Consider the following 17,386-nt stretch of genomic DNA (forward strand, 5'->3'; position numbering starts at 1 on the left):
AGAGAGTTAGGAGCAGGTTCCTCTCTTGGCCTCTCTGGGTGGTGGTGTGCAACAAACCCTCAATGAGTGCGGATGGAGACACGGATAAGGTTTATGAGTGTACGTTGTTGTGTGCTGACAAGTCAATTTTCGACTCCTAGCGACCCCATGTGACAGAGTAGAAATGTCCCATAGGGTTCTCTAGGCTGTAATCTTTATGGAAGCAGAACGCCAGGTCTTTCTCCTGCAGAGCTGCTGGGTGGGTTTGAACCGCCGTGCCAACCTTTCCGATAGCAGCCAAGCGCTTACCGGTTGCGCCACCAGGGCCCTATAAAAGCCCGCATCATGGAGGCTCCTCGATGTAAGGAGGGCTGACGTCTAGTCCTGCTGCTCTGCTAACAGCACCCTGTGTGACCCTAGCCAAGCCCCTTCCCCTCTCTGGGCAAAATAAGGGGCTGAAGTAGATCACTGGTTCTCCACTGGGATTTCCCAAAAGTAGTGATGAAGTTTATCTGCAAGTTATTTGCAGTTTTTTAAAAAGTCATTGAGAAGGCTCTGCCTGCTGGCTAAACCCGTCAAGTTTCTTTGCTTTTGGAGAGGATTATCTCAACCCAGGGCAGTAACGCAGGTTAGCGCATGCTATTCGGGAACTCTGATTGGCTGCTGGTGACATCATAGGAAGCGCCGGCCCGTGACTGGCTGACCAGACGCTGTTCGCAGAGCCGCATACCGGGTGGGTGTAGGACCAGGACGGAACGTGTCTAGTATGGGAACAAAAGTACATGTGACAACCAACATCTTTTTAAGCATGAAGCCGTGTTTTTAAATATAAAGAGGGCCTTCAATGGTGAAACTATGAACGGGCCATCTCTCCTGGCTTCATTTGGGTTGTTTCTCCCTCTCATGGTCCCAGCGTCTCTGCTGCGGTGTCAGTAGGGACGGTTGTGACTCGCAGGTAGGTGCTGACACGTCTCCTTCCACAACCAGGCCACTTCTCTCTGCCCAAACGTTCTCTTGGGGCCCTGGGGCGGGCGACCAGCTCCCTCCTGCAGCCCACACCAGACTGAGGCTGCCCCCGCTGCCCCGGGCGCCCGGCAGGGACCCTGGCTTCCGCCACACGTCAGCCTCTCGAGCCCGCGCCTAGTGCACCGCTTTGAGAATTCTCAGAACAGAGCAAAGAAAACCACAGAGGGAAGAATAAAAATCAAAAGAAACAAAAGCCTATGGGCACCTTCGGGAAAGCAGTGTTTTCTTTAACAGGAAGAGTAACTAGGGACTGAGGACCGGCTCACCTGGTGAGTCACCGCTCCTTCTCTCCTCTTGGCTGGCTACCAAAACAAGAGAATACAGCCTCACCCGGCCTCGAGGGACAGCGTCGGGCATTTTAGAAAGGCCCTGGTTTGCAGAAGAGAACAGCACACCCTTTACACATCCTTTGCCGTGGAGTCGATTCCCACTCCGAGAAAAGCAATGGGCTGAGGCAGGCGGGTGGGATTCTGTGCCTGGCTCACCGCAAACTTTGGACTCCTGAGTCTGTTTCCTCTTCTGTTAAACAAGGAAATAAAAACCAATTTGAGTCTCTGAGGTCTTTTCCAGCTCAGACAGTCTTTCCCTAATGGAACACTGGTGTTTTGTTAGCTGGATGAAGTGTTCTGATACTAGTAATATTAAAAATACCTGTCCTTTATTAAGCTTCCTACTATGGGTGGGGAGTCCCTGGGTGGTGCAAATGGTTAAGACCCTCAGCTGCTAACTGAAAGGTTAGTGGTTGGAGTCCACCCAGAGGCACCTTGGAAGAAAGGCCTAGCAATTTACTTCTGAAAACTCAGCTATTGAAAACCCTGTGGAACACAGTTCTATTCTGACACACATGGAGTTGCCATGAGTTCACTCTACGGCAACTAGCTTACTATGGACAAGGTCCTGTGCTGGGGGCTTTACATACATACAAACTAGGAGCTTTACAAACACATCCCACTGTTACATAGCTAATACTCTCAATTCAAACCTAGGACTTTCTGGCTCCAAAGCCCCAAAACAACTTTTTTTTCTTCTTCTTGATCTAAAAGTTAATAACTAGTCCATCAATTTTAAGTTTTTCTCCCAAAATCTTTCTTTCATGACTACTGCCAAGTACCACCAGAACATCCAAACCTAATGGCAAATGAAAAGTAATGGACATACTTGGAAACTTCATCCTGAATAGCTCAATAGCTTGTTTTCTTCATGAGCCAGTGCATTTATGGCTGTGTTATTTTATAACAGTACGCACATGTAATTACTCAGAAAATTTCTAACCCAACCTAGATGCTAATTCCATCCATGTATTCTTCTGAGCTAAATCATGGTTGGTATGAGAAATAGAAACATCAGTGTTACATTATCTTCTGCAAATGAAGTCATGACTTCCAGGTGCTCTGCCACCTAAACAGGTTTGAGCACTCTGGTTCGCTCTTTGAATACACAATTTATGCACAGGAACACTTCCTGGACAAAAGACGCAGCAAGGGAGAATTCTCTCCCCACCATAGAAAGTCCAAGCCTGGGAAGTATTTTCTTCTCTTCCCTGGGAATCAGAATGTGTGCCTTTCCTTTTGTGTCCATCCACAAAGTTCTCCATCAAATCAAGCTGACACAGGCAGGCCCTCCACTCTTGCCAACAAAAGCAATAATTGAGTTTCAGAGTGGCTATTAACTAGTTGGCTGGGCTAGCACAAGACAGCTTGTGCCATGGGCAGAAGAGGGAGCACTTTGCATACAGCAACCACATGCACTGGCCCAGGGGTGGAGCTTGCAATGTCCTAGCTCCCAAGACAGCTCCTGGACTTTACAACTCTCCCTTTGAGGTGCAAGCCATGAGCCAGAATATTTGCCTTATTACTATCACCTGATGACCTCTGGAGCCCTGGTGGCACAGTGGTTAAGAGCTCAGCTTGCTAACCAAAAGGTCAGCAGTTCAAATCCACCAACTGCTCCTTGGAAACCCTATGGAGCAGTTCTACTCTGTCCCTATAGGGTCACTATGAGTCGGAATCAACGGCAACAGGTTTGGTTTGGTTTTGGTTAATGAACTCTGGTCCCTCCCAACATTCACTGTAGCTTTGGGAGCCAGCACACCATCTTCCTTTCTGCCACATTCCCAGCCATCATCCTGGTGATTCCCTACCTCCATGTGAACAGCTCACCTTTCAACTGTGTTTTTCAAGACAGCATTATAATTCCACTCAGGTTGCCAGGACGTGGGTGTTCTGCAGTCATGTCAAAACCATTACATATTTTAAGAGATGTGTGTGCTGAGACGTTTTAAGATAAAGCCATGCCAGTGCGCTGGTGGAAGTCAGTTCATTCAGATTCAGATGGAATGAATATTTACTATGCTCCTACTGTGAGCTAGGTGTCACTGTGGGTGTTGTCCTATATGACCCTAGCGGTAACCATTTGAGCTTTTACTTTTTATTTATAGCTGCTCGACTACTAACCAAATGGCTGGAAGTTCAAGTCCACCCAGAGGCAACTCAGAGAAAAGCCTGGTGATCTACTTCTAAAAAATTAGCCATTGAAAACCCTATGGAGCACAATTCCACTCTGACACACATGGGGTCACCACGAATCAGAGTCAACTTGATGGCAAGTATTTTTTTTTTTTTCAATCTAGCTCCAAAAAGGATTTGGGTGTCTCCAAAAAGGATTTGAGGTGCTACTGTGTGATGTCATGATTAATACTACTGCAATTTACAGATAAGTGAGCATTAGAATGAATGATATCCCCAAGGCCACATGGTAATTGGCATAATGGAAACTTGAACCTACTTTTAAGAGGTGCAAGGCGAAGAGCAGACATCAAAATGGGAATTTTAACACCTACCTGCAAGATTATTGTAAGGAAAATGAGATAATTTAGGTAAAGTACCAGGCACTCAGTAGGTATTTCACCAGTGTTACCTTCTCTCCCCTTCTGACTGCAAATTCAGAGCTCTTTTTATTATATCACACCGCCTCTTGAATTAATCAGAGAGGACATTATATGTAAACTTTATGACTGGTGGAGTCCCTGAGTGGTGCAAACAGTTAATGTGCTTGATTGCTAACTGAAAGGTTGGAGGTTTGAGGGCACCTAGAGGCACCGCAGAAGAAAGGCCTGGTGATCTACTTCTGAAACAGTAGCCACTGAAAACTCTATGGAGCACAGCTCTACTCTGACACACATGTGGTCACCATAAGTCAGACTCGACCTGACGACAACTGGTACTTATGATTGATAAAATACTAGTCATTTAATTTGATCCTTGTGCCAATCCTTGCAAGGAAGGTATTACTATCCCCATTTTATAGAAGAGGAAAGGTAACTTCTTAGAGAACAAACGATCTCCTCAGGCCTCCTAGCTGAGGATTTGAACTAAGTCTGACTACCTCCGAGGCCACACCTTTCTTGTTAGACCACATCGTCACTTTCTGAGCTGATAATTAAGCTTTTAACAGCAATAAGCATAGAAAGAATATGTACTTCCTTTGAACAAGTTAATACTCAGTGGAGATATGGTTTGGGTACTGGAGAGTGGCATTGCTTTCTCTTCCATGCTGTGAGTAAAGAGGAAGGAGAAACTGAGAAGAGTGTTAGCTGCATCATCACGTATTTTAAGGTTCACATGCTGGTCTGATTGAAACAACCTGCTTAGTACATCTATATATATTTTTTAAAGAAACACGTTTTATATTTGTAAATGAGTTAAACATTTTAAAAGTTCTCATTCTTTCAATGGAAAAAAAAAATCTCATTTTTTTTTGTCTTAAATAAAAATATCTGGAACACATATGCTTATTGTTCTAGTTAAATAAAGCCACTGAAATCTCTATGCTTATGGTAGCTGTGTCTGTACTCCTAATAAAAATAGTGAAAATATTACCCCCCAACCTTCACTGACCTGCTGAATTGGAAATGGGTTACTTTCCAGGAAATTCAGTTATCTGTTTCAATTAGCTGCATATTATGAATCAGCAGCAAAATTTGAAAAACAAATGATTATCAGCATCTGGTCCTCCGAAAAAAGAAAGCCTTAAAATTATCTTTGAGCTAAGAAAGATAAGGCAATGTTAAACTACTAGAATGTACTTACCAAAGAAAAACTTAAATGGAATCTTCTGTGCTAGGGATCAAACCAGGACTAAGTATTTAAATCACAATGTAAATGAATTTGATTATAAAGTTTAATCAATGTCTTTGAATTACGACTTAGATTAAGAACCCTACTCATTTGGTTTCATTCAGTTTTTCAATACGAAAAATACGAACTTGGCCAAGGAGCAGGGGTCAAAATCCCAAACTCCACAGGGCCAGGTAGATAATGTAGATCAGAATTTGGAGAGACTAGAGGGTTTCCTCACCTGTAAATTGATGGTCATAAAAATACACATCTCACAGTATTGTTATGAGGATTAAATAATGCCTGTGAAAAGCATTCAGGACATGTTGAGCATCTTTTCAAATACTTGTTGGCCCTCTGTAGATCTTTTGAGAAATGTCTATTCAGATCCTTTGCCCATTTTTAAATCAGGCTACCTGTCTTTTGATTATTGAGTTGCAATAGTTCTTTATATGTTCTAGATACAAGGGCCTTATCAGATACATGATTTGCAAATATTTTCTCCCATTCTATAGGTTGTCTTCACTTTCTTGATTAAAAAAACAAAACAAAAAACAATCAAACCCGTTGCTGTTGAGTTGATTCTGACTCACAGCGACCATATAGTAGGACAGGGTAGAACCGCCCCATATGGTTTCCAGGGAGTGCCTGGTGGATTCAAACTGCCAACCTTTCGGTTAGCAGCCAAGTTCTTTAACCACTGTACCACAAGGGCTCCAACTTTCTTGACAGTGCCCTTTAAAGCACAAAAGTTTTAAATTTTGATGAAGTCTGGTTCAACTATTTTTTCTTTTGTTGCCTGGGCTTTTGGTGTCATACCCAGGAAACCATTGCCAAACCCAAGGTCCTGAAGTTTTACCCCCGTGTCTTCTTCTAAGAGTTTTATAGTTTTATCTCTTAAATTTAGTTATGATATCCATTTTGAGTTAATTATTTTACATGGTGTGAGGTAGGGGGCCAACTGTATTTTTTGCATGTGGGTATCCTGTCGTTCCAGCACCATTTGTTGAAAAGACTATTCTTCCCCCATTTAATTGTTTTGACATCCTTGTTGGAAATAAATTTATAGCATGAAGCCTTTCTTGATCTTCCCAGCTGAATCTGACTTTTGCCACTTTTCAGTCAGGATAGAATAGGCAATGCGGTAGTTAACAAGTGGTTCCAACATCTCAGAGGCTACAACAACAAATGTTTATTTTTCACTCATGCGAAGTGTCCATGCGGATCAGCTGTGGCTTCCCTCCAGGGCCCAGGCTGATGAAGAAGACTCCGTTTGGAACATTGTTAATCCTATGGCAGAGCGATAGTGATAAAACTCTGGGCTGACTCTTAAACGTTTCTGCTCAGAAGGGACACACATCACTCCTGTTCTCACTTTATTGGCCAGAACAAGTCATAAGGCCAAACCTGGTATCAACGGAGTAGGAAGATCAATCCTCTGACAGGGAGGGGCACTGCAGGGAGGAAAAAGAGATTATCCAGGAGAACAATAACACAATTTAAGACATCCTTATTATCCCCCCGTACGAACTGACACCCAGTTCTCCTGGTTTTCCTCTGACCGCTCCAGCCACATCTCAGGTTTCCGTGCCCATTCCTTTCATGTTGGTGTTCCGCAGTGTTCTGCCCTTGGCTGTCTGCTTTAAAAAATGTTTTACTTTTACTCATTATTGTGATAAGAATATACATATATAAAACATTTGCCAATTCAACAATTTGTATTATTCAGTGACATTTATTACATTCACGTTGTGCAGCCTTTATCACTATCCTTTTCTGAATTATTCCACCACTATTAACATAAACTCAATGCCTTCTACACAGTAAGTCTCCCTCCCCACCCATTCACGCATTCAGTGGTTCAAGTTAGCATTAGAAATTACATTTAGGTGGAGAGCCCTGCCACTAATAAGCTTAGGTTCTATCTATTTGCCTATTTAATATAAGCAAGATCATACAGTATTAATCCTTTTACGACTGACTTATTTCACTTGGCATGTTTTCAGGGTCCATCCATGTTGTGGCATGCTTTAGAACTGCATTTCTCTTTATGGCTGAGTAATATTCCTTGGCCCTCTCCTTTCCATATTCTACAGACTTCCTGGGGCATCTCATTCACTGCCATGGTGTTTTTAATCACCATAACCATAACCTTAAGCTGCTAACTCCCACATTACATTTCCAGCTCCATCGTGTAGCCACCTGTCTGCTAAACATCTCCCAGACACCCCAAACTCAGCATGCCCAGACTTGAATTTATCACCATCCTCATGCCACCCCAAACCTGTTCCTTCACCCGATGCCCATTTGGGAAACAGCACATCCTCCTCCCAGTGGCCCACCCAGAACCTTGGCTCCTCCTTCTCCACATTCAATCAAGTTGTACTGAGTCTACTTCGGAAACACTGCTTGAGTCTGTCCCTTTTGGTCCGTTCTCGGTGCTTCTGCCCTAGACCACCATTATCTCTCAGTTAGATGAGCACAGTGGCCTCCAGTCTTACTTCTTCTAACCCATTCTCTACATTATACTGCAAAAATCATGATTTTTATAAAATGAAAATCCAGTTTTGCCACTTTTCACCTCAAAATCCCTCAGTGGCTCTCTCTCCACTACTCTTGGGATAATGATAAACACACTAACTTAGGAGGCCTCTCATGATCTGGCCTCGAGCTCTTCTCCAGCCTCGCCTTGTGCAGGATCTTCCTGGTACTTTCTTTATCTCGAGTGACTTTAGCCTCCTAAACACACCATGGTCCCTTGTTCAGGGCTTTTGAACATGCACCTCCCTATGCCTGGGATACTCTCCTCTCCCCTCTGGGTAATTCCTACTTGTAACAGGTGGACACTACTTGCTTCCTCCCCTTCAGACTGGGGAACACTAAGTGATGGAGAGACAGTTTAGTCAAGAGGTGACAAGGGAGGGCTCTGTGACCAGAGTGCCCAGCTCTGAATCCTAGCTGTCATCTGCTAGCTGTGAAACTGTGCACAAGGTACCACTTCTCTGTGCTTCTGCTTCCTCACGCAGAAAATGCGGAATAATAATGAGTCCCTATCACAGGCGGCTTTGGGGAGGATTAAATGAATACATATATAGAAAGTGCTTAGAACAGCACCCAGGCACACTGTGAGGGCTCAACCAACGTTTGCCATTACTTTTACGTATCTGCATACCAAACAAAAACAAAAACAAAACAAAACAAAATAAAAAACCAACCAGTTTCTGTGGAGTCGTCTCTGACTCATGGTGATTCTGTGTGTGTTGGAGTAGAACTGTGCTCCACAGGGTTTTCAGTGGCTGATTTTTTGATTTTTTGGAAGTATATCACTAGGCCTTTCTTCCAAGGCACCTCTAGGTGGAGTTGAACCTCCAACTTTTTGGTTAGCAGCTGAATGCATTAACTGTTTTTCAGGCCGGGGACCTCCATAGCGTGGTATAAAACCAAAAAACCAAACCCACTGCCATCGAGTTGATTCTGACTCATAGTGAACCTATAGGACAGAGTAGAACTGCCCCCACAGGGTTTCCAAGGAGCAGCTGGTGGATTCGAACTGCCGACCTTTTGGTTAGCAGACGAACACTTAAGCACTGTATAGTTACCCTTATAAATAAGCACTTACCAGAGAAATATAATTCCCAATTTACTTACCTGTCTACTCTTCTGCATTGTAAGGTCCTTAGAGTTGGGGCAATGTCTTATTACTAGGGCTCCAGTTTCTGGCACACAGTAAGCATTTATCAAATATTTGTTGAATGACTAAATCAATGAATGAATCTTTGCTAAACCAATAAATTAATGAACCTCTCTTCATGGCATTTATCACTTCTCATCTTATGAGTATAAATATTGTCCTCCTTACTTGATAGACCTCAAGCTTACTGAGGGCAGGATCACAAGTATAGCCATCTTGGCATATCCTATCTCCCTCCAACCCAACATTGCTTAGCAACATTTTATTTTTGGTAGACAATGAATTAACACTAGTTGAATTACACTGTTCTGTGAATATGCTTTAGATTCTTCCTGCTTTCCCACCTGCCACATTTCTGATCCACTGCTATGTAACCCACTTGTAACCTACAGACCTTCTTGTATCTGTAGCTCAATTATTATAGTAGGTTAGTTACACAAGAAATGATTAAGGACAGTGGTTAAAGTTAGCATTAGAAATTACATTTAGGTGGGGAGCCCTACCATTTTTTAAAAGAATGGTGACCCCAAGATTTTGTTTCCCCTGATCTCACAAATGCTACTGCAGCCCTGTTGTTGCTGTTGCTAGCTGCCATTGAATCAGCTCCCGATTCATGGTGACCCCATGCACAGCACAACAAAATGAAATCCTGCCCGGCCCTGTGCCATCCCCATGGTAGGTTGCAGATCAAACCTTTTTGATCCATAGGGTTTTCATTGGCTGATTTTCGGGACTAGCTCACCAAGCCTTTCTTCCTAGTCTGTCTTAGCCTGAAGCTCCACTGAAACCCGTTTAGCATCATAGCAACATGCAAGCCTCCACTGACACACAGGTGGTGGCTGCGCTTGAGGTGCCTTGGCTGGGAATCAAACCCGGGTCACCCACACGGAAGGCGAGAATTCTACCACTGAACCACCACTGCCCCAAGCTCTAGGCCTGTAGCCTGGTGGGGAGAACAGCAGGTTGAATTGAAAGGGGAATTAAGTAGGACGTAAGGGATCCAGGTTTTAGTTGAGGCTGGTAACAAATATACGTGGCCTTGAAGTCACAGTCTCTCTGGGACTTATTTATCCCACTGTAAAGTAAGGGAGTGGAAATGATTTCTATGTTTCCCATCAATTCTCACATCTAGGAATGATCTCAGAAAGATTAGAAAAAATAAAAATGGGGAAAAAAATACAGGCGGTATCTTGAGCTCCAGGGCTAGCGACGGTTGCCAATAATCACAGAAGTCATCTGGATAAACTTGGAGAATTACCCAAATCATGCAGACAAGGGCTAAAGATGGGGTGTAATACTGGAGAGAGAATGGGCTTTTGAGTCAGACAGACCTGAATTTAAATCCCACCCTTGCTATTTACTAGCTATGGGCCTGTTACTTAACCTCTTTAATCTTGAGTTTCCTTGGTTGTAAAAAAGAAAATGGGAATTCAACCTATGTTGTTGGTCTAGGGTACAGATTAAATGAAGCAGTTTACCACACCTGACATTTATAGGCCCTCAATAAATGTTAGGTCATTTTCTCTACCTTTATACACTCCTTCAGAGTTGCTGGGTGGTGCAAATGGTTAACATGCTCAGCTGCTAACTGAAAGGTTGGTGGTAAGAATCCACCTAGAACCCAATGCCGTCAAGTTGATACCGACTCATGGAGGTACGTTGAAAGAAAGGCCTGGTGATCTACTTCCAAAAATCAGCCATTGAAAACCCTATGGAGCACAGTTCTACTCTGACACATGCACGGAGTTGCCATGAGTCAGAATTGACTTGACAGCAACTGGTTTGGTTTTGATTATACACTTTCACTAGTTAAAAGTACTTTCTCAGATACCTGTCTGTGCCTGTGAAACTACTTTATTCATCCACTCCTCACCACAAAGTTGGAATGTGGGGAGTGGACATTTCTGCAGGTTAGAATAGTTCCGTAATCTCCTGGTAGGACAGAGTACCTAGGCTGGTGAGATCTTCCCTTCGTCTAATACAGTGCGTCTGATAAGATGCAGCCCTGCACTTCCTGCTGTTCACTGTGGTGTTTGGTAGTTAAGATGACCATCAGCTTGGGGCGGAGCGGGGAGGAGAGTAAGGAGGGGCAGGGCTCAGGTGGGAGATCTGGGGCTTGAAGACTCACTGGCCACGTCATACCTCAAGGGAGTAAGAATTCACAATCCAGAGGGAGTTGCAGTCCAGGACTCTGGCCATTGAGACCCCTCAGCAACCCCAGGGAGCTACAGGGGTGCTTCTTATTTCTAAGAAGTTCTGCTCACATGACAAAGCATAGAAGAATCTCCCTGAGCACACGGCTATTTGGAATGCCATCTGGGGTCATTTGGGCTCTGACCTACACTTCTAAGCAGAGGCAGCCCACCTAGGTTGGGCTTTCTTCCATCCGAGGTCTTGACAATCCATTTTTCTCCAGGCTCCCAGAGACTGACCTGTAGCTAAGTGAGGGAGCTAACCATCAGGTCCTTAAGACAGAGCCAAGGTCACCTGGCTGACGTGTGGCAGAGCTGACCTGATCATGATTCTTGGGTCACCAAATCCAAAACTTTCTCCAAGGTCACCTGGCTAATACAAGAGAAATGTGTGGCTGGAAGCCAGGACTCTTAATTTGTAGAGAAGCTCTCTTCTCGGAATCAGGCTTTTCGTTAGATAGACAGCTGTAAATTCTGAGACACTGTTTTAGGAGTGGGCCAGAAATCAGGGAGATACCCTCCTCTTTGCCAGCATTTATTTGGTCAACGAGCAGTTAATAAAAGATTCAGAACTCCAAGAGACAGGTATCAGTCAAACGAAAGTAATAACAATAGTAGCTACCACCTACTGAACCACATGCTTACAGAGGTAGCATAGCATAGTGGTTAAGTGCACAGCATCTGGATCCAGACCATGTGGGTTTGTAACTTGGCTCCACCACTTACTAGCTGTGTGACTTTGGGCAAATCACCCATCCTCTCTGAGCCTCAGTTTCCTCATCTGTAAAGTTGGGATAATAATAGTATCTATCTTACCGGACTGTTGTAAGGAAGATGTTGATGCGATGCTTCCGAGGCCTTGCTGGAAAAAAGCAAATGAACAGAAAGAACAAGACAGGCAGAAAGAGGAAACTTCTTGGGCCTGCGATCAGCCCAGGACTGCTTGATTTACAAGTGTACATACAGTTTTCATGTCACTGATGCTCCGGGGCCTGGGGAATGTAGACCGCGGTGAAGCTCTGATGAAAGTGGGATTCAGATGGTTTAGGAGGTAAAGCAAGCTCTTTCCTGTTGATGCTAAGCCCTCAAAGATATTTGAGTCCCACCTGGATAAATGTCTGATACATAACTTTCAAAAATAAAATATTATACAAACCAGGGTATCTTCAAAATTGAGCAATGAGTCAAAGTAACAAACACTGTTCTGTCAAAAAGGTCAAATACTTTATTCATCTCTACATACATATATAAAAGCAAGCAACATTAGGTTTTCCTCAGCCATCCTCTCCACATTTTGTGTAGTTTTAATGAACTATAAATCACCGATTTCTTCATGCCTAAGAGAGAGAAGAAGACAGGGTGAGACAATGGAGGCCTACTGAGCGTGCCTACTCGGTGAGCGTCCGGCACATTCTGACCAGAGACCTGTCTTTGTAACGGAACGGCGATCACTGACTAGTGGGGTCTCAGAGACCGTGGCCGCTGAAGTTTACCAAAAGCCACCAGGGATCAATGTGGGGGGAAGATTCTGATTTAGGCACCTACTGAAACTGTGATATGATGCCAAAGGTACTTGGGTTACGGGGATAAGTGAATCTTTTGAGCTACACGTATATTGGCAGCGTTTGAATTTTAAGGAGGAGAAAGGCAGGACCAAGACAAGACTCTGTATGTGACTAGGTCCTCAGCCTGCCACGACGCCTGCCATCACCGCACACTCAGTTCAACGTTCCTGCATCACTGCATATGCTGTTATCTGCCCAGAAGGGATGCTGTGCTCTTCACTTTCCACACAGGAGACTCCAAACCCTTTCAACGTTTCTTCTCTAGGAAGTGCCTTCCTTGACTCCCAGGCTGATTCTGATGCCACTCCTCCGGGCACCCCAGCTTACCTCAATCACAGCACTTCCTACACAGTACAAAGCCTGCCACTTCACCCACCTGCTGTCCCTCCACCTAGACTGTGAGCCCTTGTCCTACTCTTCTCTGTAGCCCACCACCTAGTACAGTACCAGCACATGGCAGGTACTCAGTACATGCCTCTGAAATGACTGAGCAAATGCTGATTCCTCGGATACCTGACCTTCTACTAGCACCCCTCCTGACTTCATCACAAATGCATGATGAAACACGAGAGGCTCTGGGGGCTGATGGGAAAGAAGGAAAGTGGGACAAAATGAATGGAATGTTATCTGTCACATCTAACAGGATCACATTCATGGCCGGCATTAGGGTTTGTCTTCCTTTGCGTTGAGGATGAGATCATTTAGATGGTATCTTAGGGTGTTGTTCAAATATGTAAATAGTGTTTTTCACCATGAGATATAAAAACCCATTGAAACCAAGTCCATTGCCATTGAGTCGATTCCTACACATAGCGACCGTACAGGATAGAGCAGAACTGCCCCATAGGGTTTCCAACGCTGTAAATCTTTATGGAAGCAGACTGGCACATCTTTCTCCCACGAAGCGGCTAGTGGGCTTGAACTGCTGAGTTTTCAGTTAGCAGCTGAGCGCTTAACCACTGCGCTACCAGAGTATAAAATGCACATCCCTGGCCATGCTCTTTGGTAAGCACTGCTGACAAAGTAACAGGATTCGGTCTGGAGACTCCTAGCACTAGGGTTTGAGTGATATCTTGAAAATATCTGGCCCTGTTACCTGTAAGCTGCTGAGTCCACTGAGAACATTTGAAGAGGCTATTGTAGGCAGTAGCAGGTAAAAAGGCAGAGTACCAGTAAAATCATTAATGAATACTTCTAGATACTCCGGCCTGGCTTGTCTACCAGCTGACTCCTTGCAAACTGACACAGCCTAGTCAGGAAACCCAGAACTCCCTCCCCTGCCTTCACTCCTTTTAATTTTCTTCCTGGAGCAACCACTCTGGTAAACCTCACCCACTTGAGCATTGAGACCGGAAACTTATTACGTAAGGTGCTTTTCAAAATTCCAGCCAGAACCAATCAAGAGGCCAAACAGCACACAGGTAGTTGTATACGGTGAGGTTCAATACAGCAACCCCAGGGCACTGAGTCACAGCTGGAGGAAGATGCATCCACCATGGTAATTTCCAGCTCAACTTCAAAAAACTTAGTCACACTCTCCTTGGAGCTTAAACATTTAAGGCAAATACATAAAGTACATGAGTGTCACCAACCAGCCATTTTTCGCTGCTAGTGGAGAGAAACCTCCCTTCACTAAAAACAGTCTCTCCCTTGGATGGCAGCGGGAACCACGTTAGAAAGAGCACTGGAACAGGAGACAAGAGACCTGGATTCTGGTGCCAGCCGGGTCACAGAGTTACAGTATGACCCCCTTTTCTCGGCCTCAATGTCCTCATCTGCAAAGTGACTAGGTTGAACTAGATTAGGGGTCCTCTAATAAGGGGCCCATAAACAGGCTCGGATACCAGTTTGTGAACCTCCTGAAATTGTAGGAAAATCTGATGTATATGTGCACACGTGCACTTCTGGGCAGGCGCTCCAGAGAGTCCATTAGATTCTCGCAGCGATTCAGGACTTGCAAAAGGTTAAGAACCAAGAGATCGGAATGAAGGGTCCCTTATTTTAACATTCTAATTTCAACCAAGGTGGAGAACTTCCGCTACCAGACATGAAGGCCTATTATAAACACAGCAGAATAGCTTCAAGAATCTGAAGTAGGTAAAAATTTATCAAAAGGACACAAAAAGTTGTCCTAAAGAACAAAACTGATAGATTAGGCTAAGTAAAATCAAGAACTTCTTTTCACCAAAAGACACCATTAAGAAGAGTGAAGAGACAACCCTCAGAGTGGGAGAAAATTTTTACATTCCATATGTTGAACAAAGGACTTGTATTAAGACCATATGAAGAATTTAATAAGAAAAAAGCAGATAACTTGATAGAAAAACGAGCAAAAGGACTAGCATAGACACTTCACAAAAAGAGGAAATGCAAATAAGCATGAAAAAGTGCTCAATTAAAATGAAAAAGACATAGTATCAAGTACTGGCCAAGGGGAGTCCCTGGGTGGTACAAATAGTTAACACACTCAGCTGTTAACCAAAAGGTTGGAGCTTCCAGTCTACCCAGAGGTGCCCCGGAAGAAAGGCATGGCGATTACTTCTGAAAAATCCGCCACTGAAAATCCTATGGAGGCAGTTCTACTCTGACACACATTGGGTCACCTATGAGTCAGAGTGGACTCAACAGAAATGTGGTGGTGGTGGTGGACTGGCCAAAGAGTATTGGCCACAGAACTCTGATAGTGGGAGTGGGATTTGGTAACTTGCTAAATTGTTGCTGTTGTTAAGTGCCGTTGAGTCGGTTCCGACTCACAGCAAACCTATGTACAACAGAATGAAACACTGACCTCACAATTATTGCTGTTTGAGCCTGTTGTTTGAGCCACTGTGTCAATCCATCTTGATGAGGGTCTTCCTCTTTTTCACTGACCCTCTACTTTACCAAGCAAGATACTACTTGTTTAGTAGTATCTGCTAAAGCTGACCATTCACATACTTTACAACTCAGTAATTCTACCTCTTTCCTAACAGAAATGCATATATAGATTCACCAAAAGATAGGTACAAAGACATTCGTAGCAGCACTACCTGTAACAATCCCAAATGGGAAACAACCTAAGTATCCATCAACAATAGAATGGATTAATAAACTGTGGTACAGTCAGTCAGTAGAATACTATAGTGGAATGAGAACAGATGAACAGCTGTTACTCAAAACAACACGATGAATCTCATTGATGTTATGAGGAGTGAAAGAAGCTAGACACAGATGAGTATATATGATTCTATCTATGTAAAGTTCAAAAACAGGCAAAACATAACCATGGTGTCAGAAGTCAAGATAGTTGTTATCCTTGGAGGGGGTAGTGACTGGGAGTAGGGTGTTAGGGGGCTTCTGGGTGCTGATACTGGTCTGTATCTTGATTTGGGTACTAGGTCCATGAGTGTATTCACTTTGTGAAACGTCATCAACTTTATGATTCTGTATATACGTTATACTTCAATTAAAATTTTAATTTAAGACAGTCTATTTCCATGGAAATCCTTCCTATTTCCAGAAGATTTACAATCTTTCATTATTCAGTCACACGCTGAACAAGTATTTATTGAGCAACTACATATATGCAAAACACTGAGCTAGTTGCTGGGGATACTGGCATGAACAACAGTATGGTCTCTGCCATCACAGAGCTTACAGTCCACAGAATTCTTCTTGGCCTGCATTAAGCTTACTCTTGGTTTCTGTTTCCTTTCTACAGAAAAGTATAGAGATTTAGAAATTCTGTACACCTTAGAACCCATTTAGAATGTGTCTTTGAGGGAAGACAGGCTACTAAGAGAATGACTTTACTCTGACTGTGTCTCACCATCATTGTCTCTGCTCCTCTTTAGAGAGATCCTTATTTACCTAAAGCTAGGGTCGCTGTGAGTTGGAACTGACTCGAGGGCACCTAACAACAACAGTCATTAGGAACTCTGATTAGGATCTAAAGTCCAGATTTTTATTTGGAAGCACACAGAAATGGACTTCAACACATGGCTCCTAAGGCTTTTCTTTTGTTTATGGTCAATTGCCAGCTTCTTTCACATGGCCTACAGCAAAATGCATACATGCATGAGACCCTGAATTTCCTGTGTGACCTTACACTGATGGATCCAGTGACAGACAAAATTCTTCAGGAAAGAATGTGAGGCAGAGCTATGACTAGGCTGTGACGGGTCTCTATCTTCCCATCATTCTCTATTTCAGATATTTGGGAGAGAAAATTAGTAAGCCTCAATGTAATTCTTCCAATTAACTTTCAATCATAGTTAGACATATTTACAAAGAAATTCTCTTCTGAGCCAGGAGTACAACTTAAGAACTTTCAGGCTTATGTAATAAGCACATCTCCAGAGAAACCTTTACTATTATCATGTGTTATTTTTCTTTAAATACCAAGGTATCAGAAAATAGAAAAATAGTTTTAGTTATAAGAAACCAGAACAGAGAATAATGAAAGATCCATTCTATTGTGTTTCTGGAAAGGACTGGTAAAGCTCAATTGAGGCATGCCAGCATCTTTTTAGGAACAAGACTAGACCTGTCTTGCTTAATTCAGTTGACTCTTTTGAAGCTGGAGAAGTAGTAAATAGGCTAACTCTGATTGACCAGAAAGTTAGGTGAGGAAATACAAAGCAAGGTTTCAAAATTAATCTCATCTCCCTCTCCAAACTCCCTCACCTCAGGGAAGGGGACCACCATTCACTGCTTCCCAAGCCAGAAACCCAGGGAGTTATCCTTGACTCCTCCCCTTTTCCTCACACCCCATATCCTTTCAATCAACAAGACCCAGTCATTTACCATCTAAATACTGCTTGAATCTCTTCTCTCTTT

At 43.5% G+C, this 17,386-nt stretch overlaps 1 protein-coding gene across 3 annotated transcripts in view; it reads right to left on the reverse strand.

The window, feature by feature from the left end:
• Positions 1-11,685: 11,685 nt before the first annotated feature.
• TAMM41 (TAM41 mitochondrial translocator assembly and maintenance homolog) overlaps positions 11,686-17,386 on the reverse strand; it is a 65,769-nt gene continuing 60,068 nt past the window's right edge. For 2 of the 3 annotated variants that reach the window (XM_023739669.1, XM_023739628.1), the window contains one exon: positions 11,686-12,340. In XM_023739669.1, the coding sequence (XP_023595437.1) occupies positions 12,267-12,340 (74 nt within the window). In that variant the 3' untranslated portion in view covers positions 11,686-12,266. The remainder of the gene's footprint in view (positions 12,341-17,386) is intronic. The other variant, XM_012554297.2, reaches the window with a different exon arrangement.

This window comes from Trichechus manatus, unplaced genomic scaffold, assembly GCF_000243295.1.
Source record: "Trichechus manatus latirostris isolate Lorelei unplaced genomic scaffold, TriManLat1.0 scaffold00001, whole genome shotgun sequence".
Classification (NCBI taxonomy): Eukaryota; Metazoa; Chordata; class Mammalia; order Sirenia; family Trichechidae; genus Trichechus; species Trichechus manatus.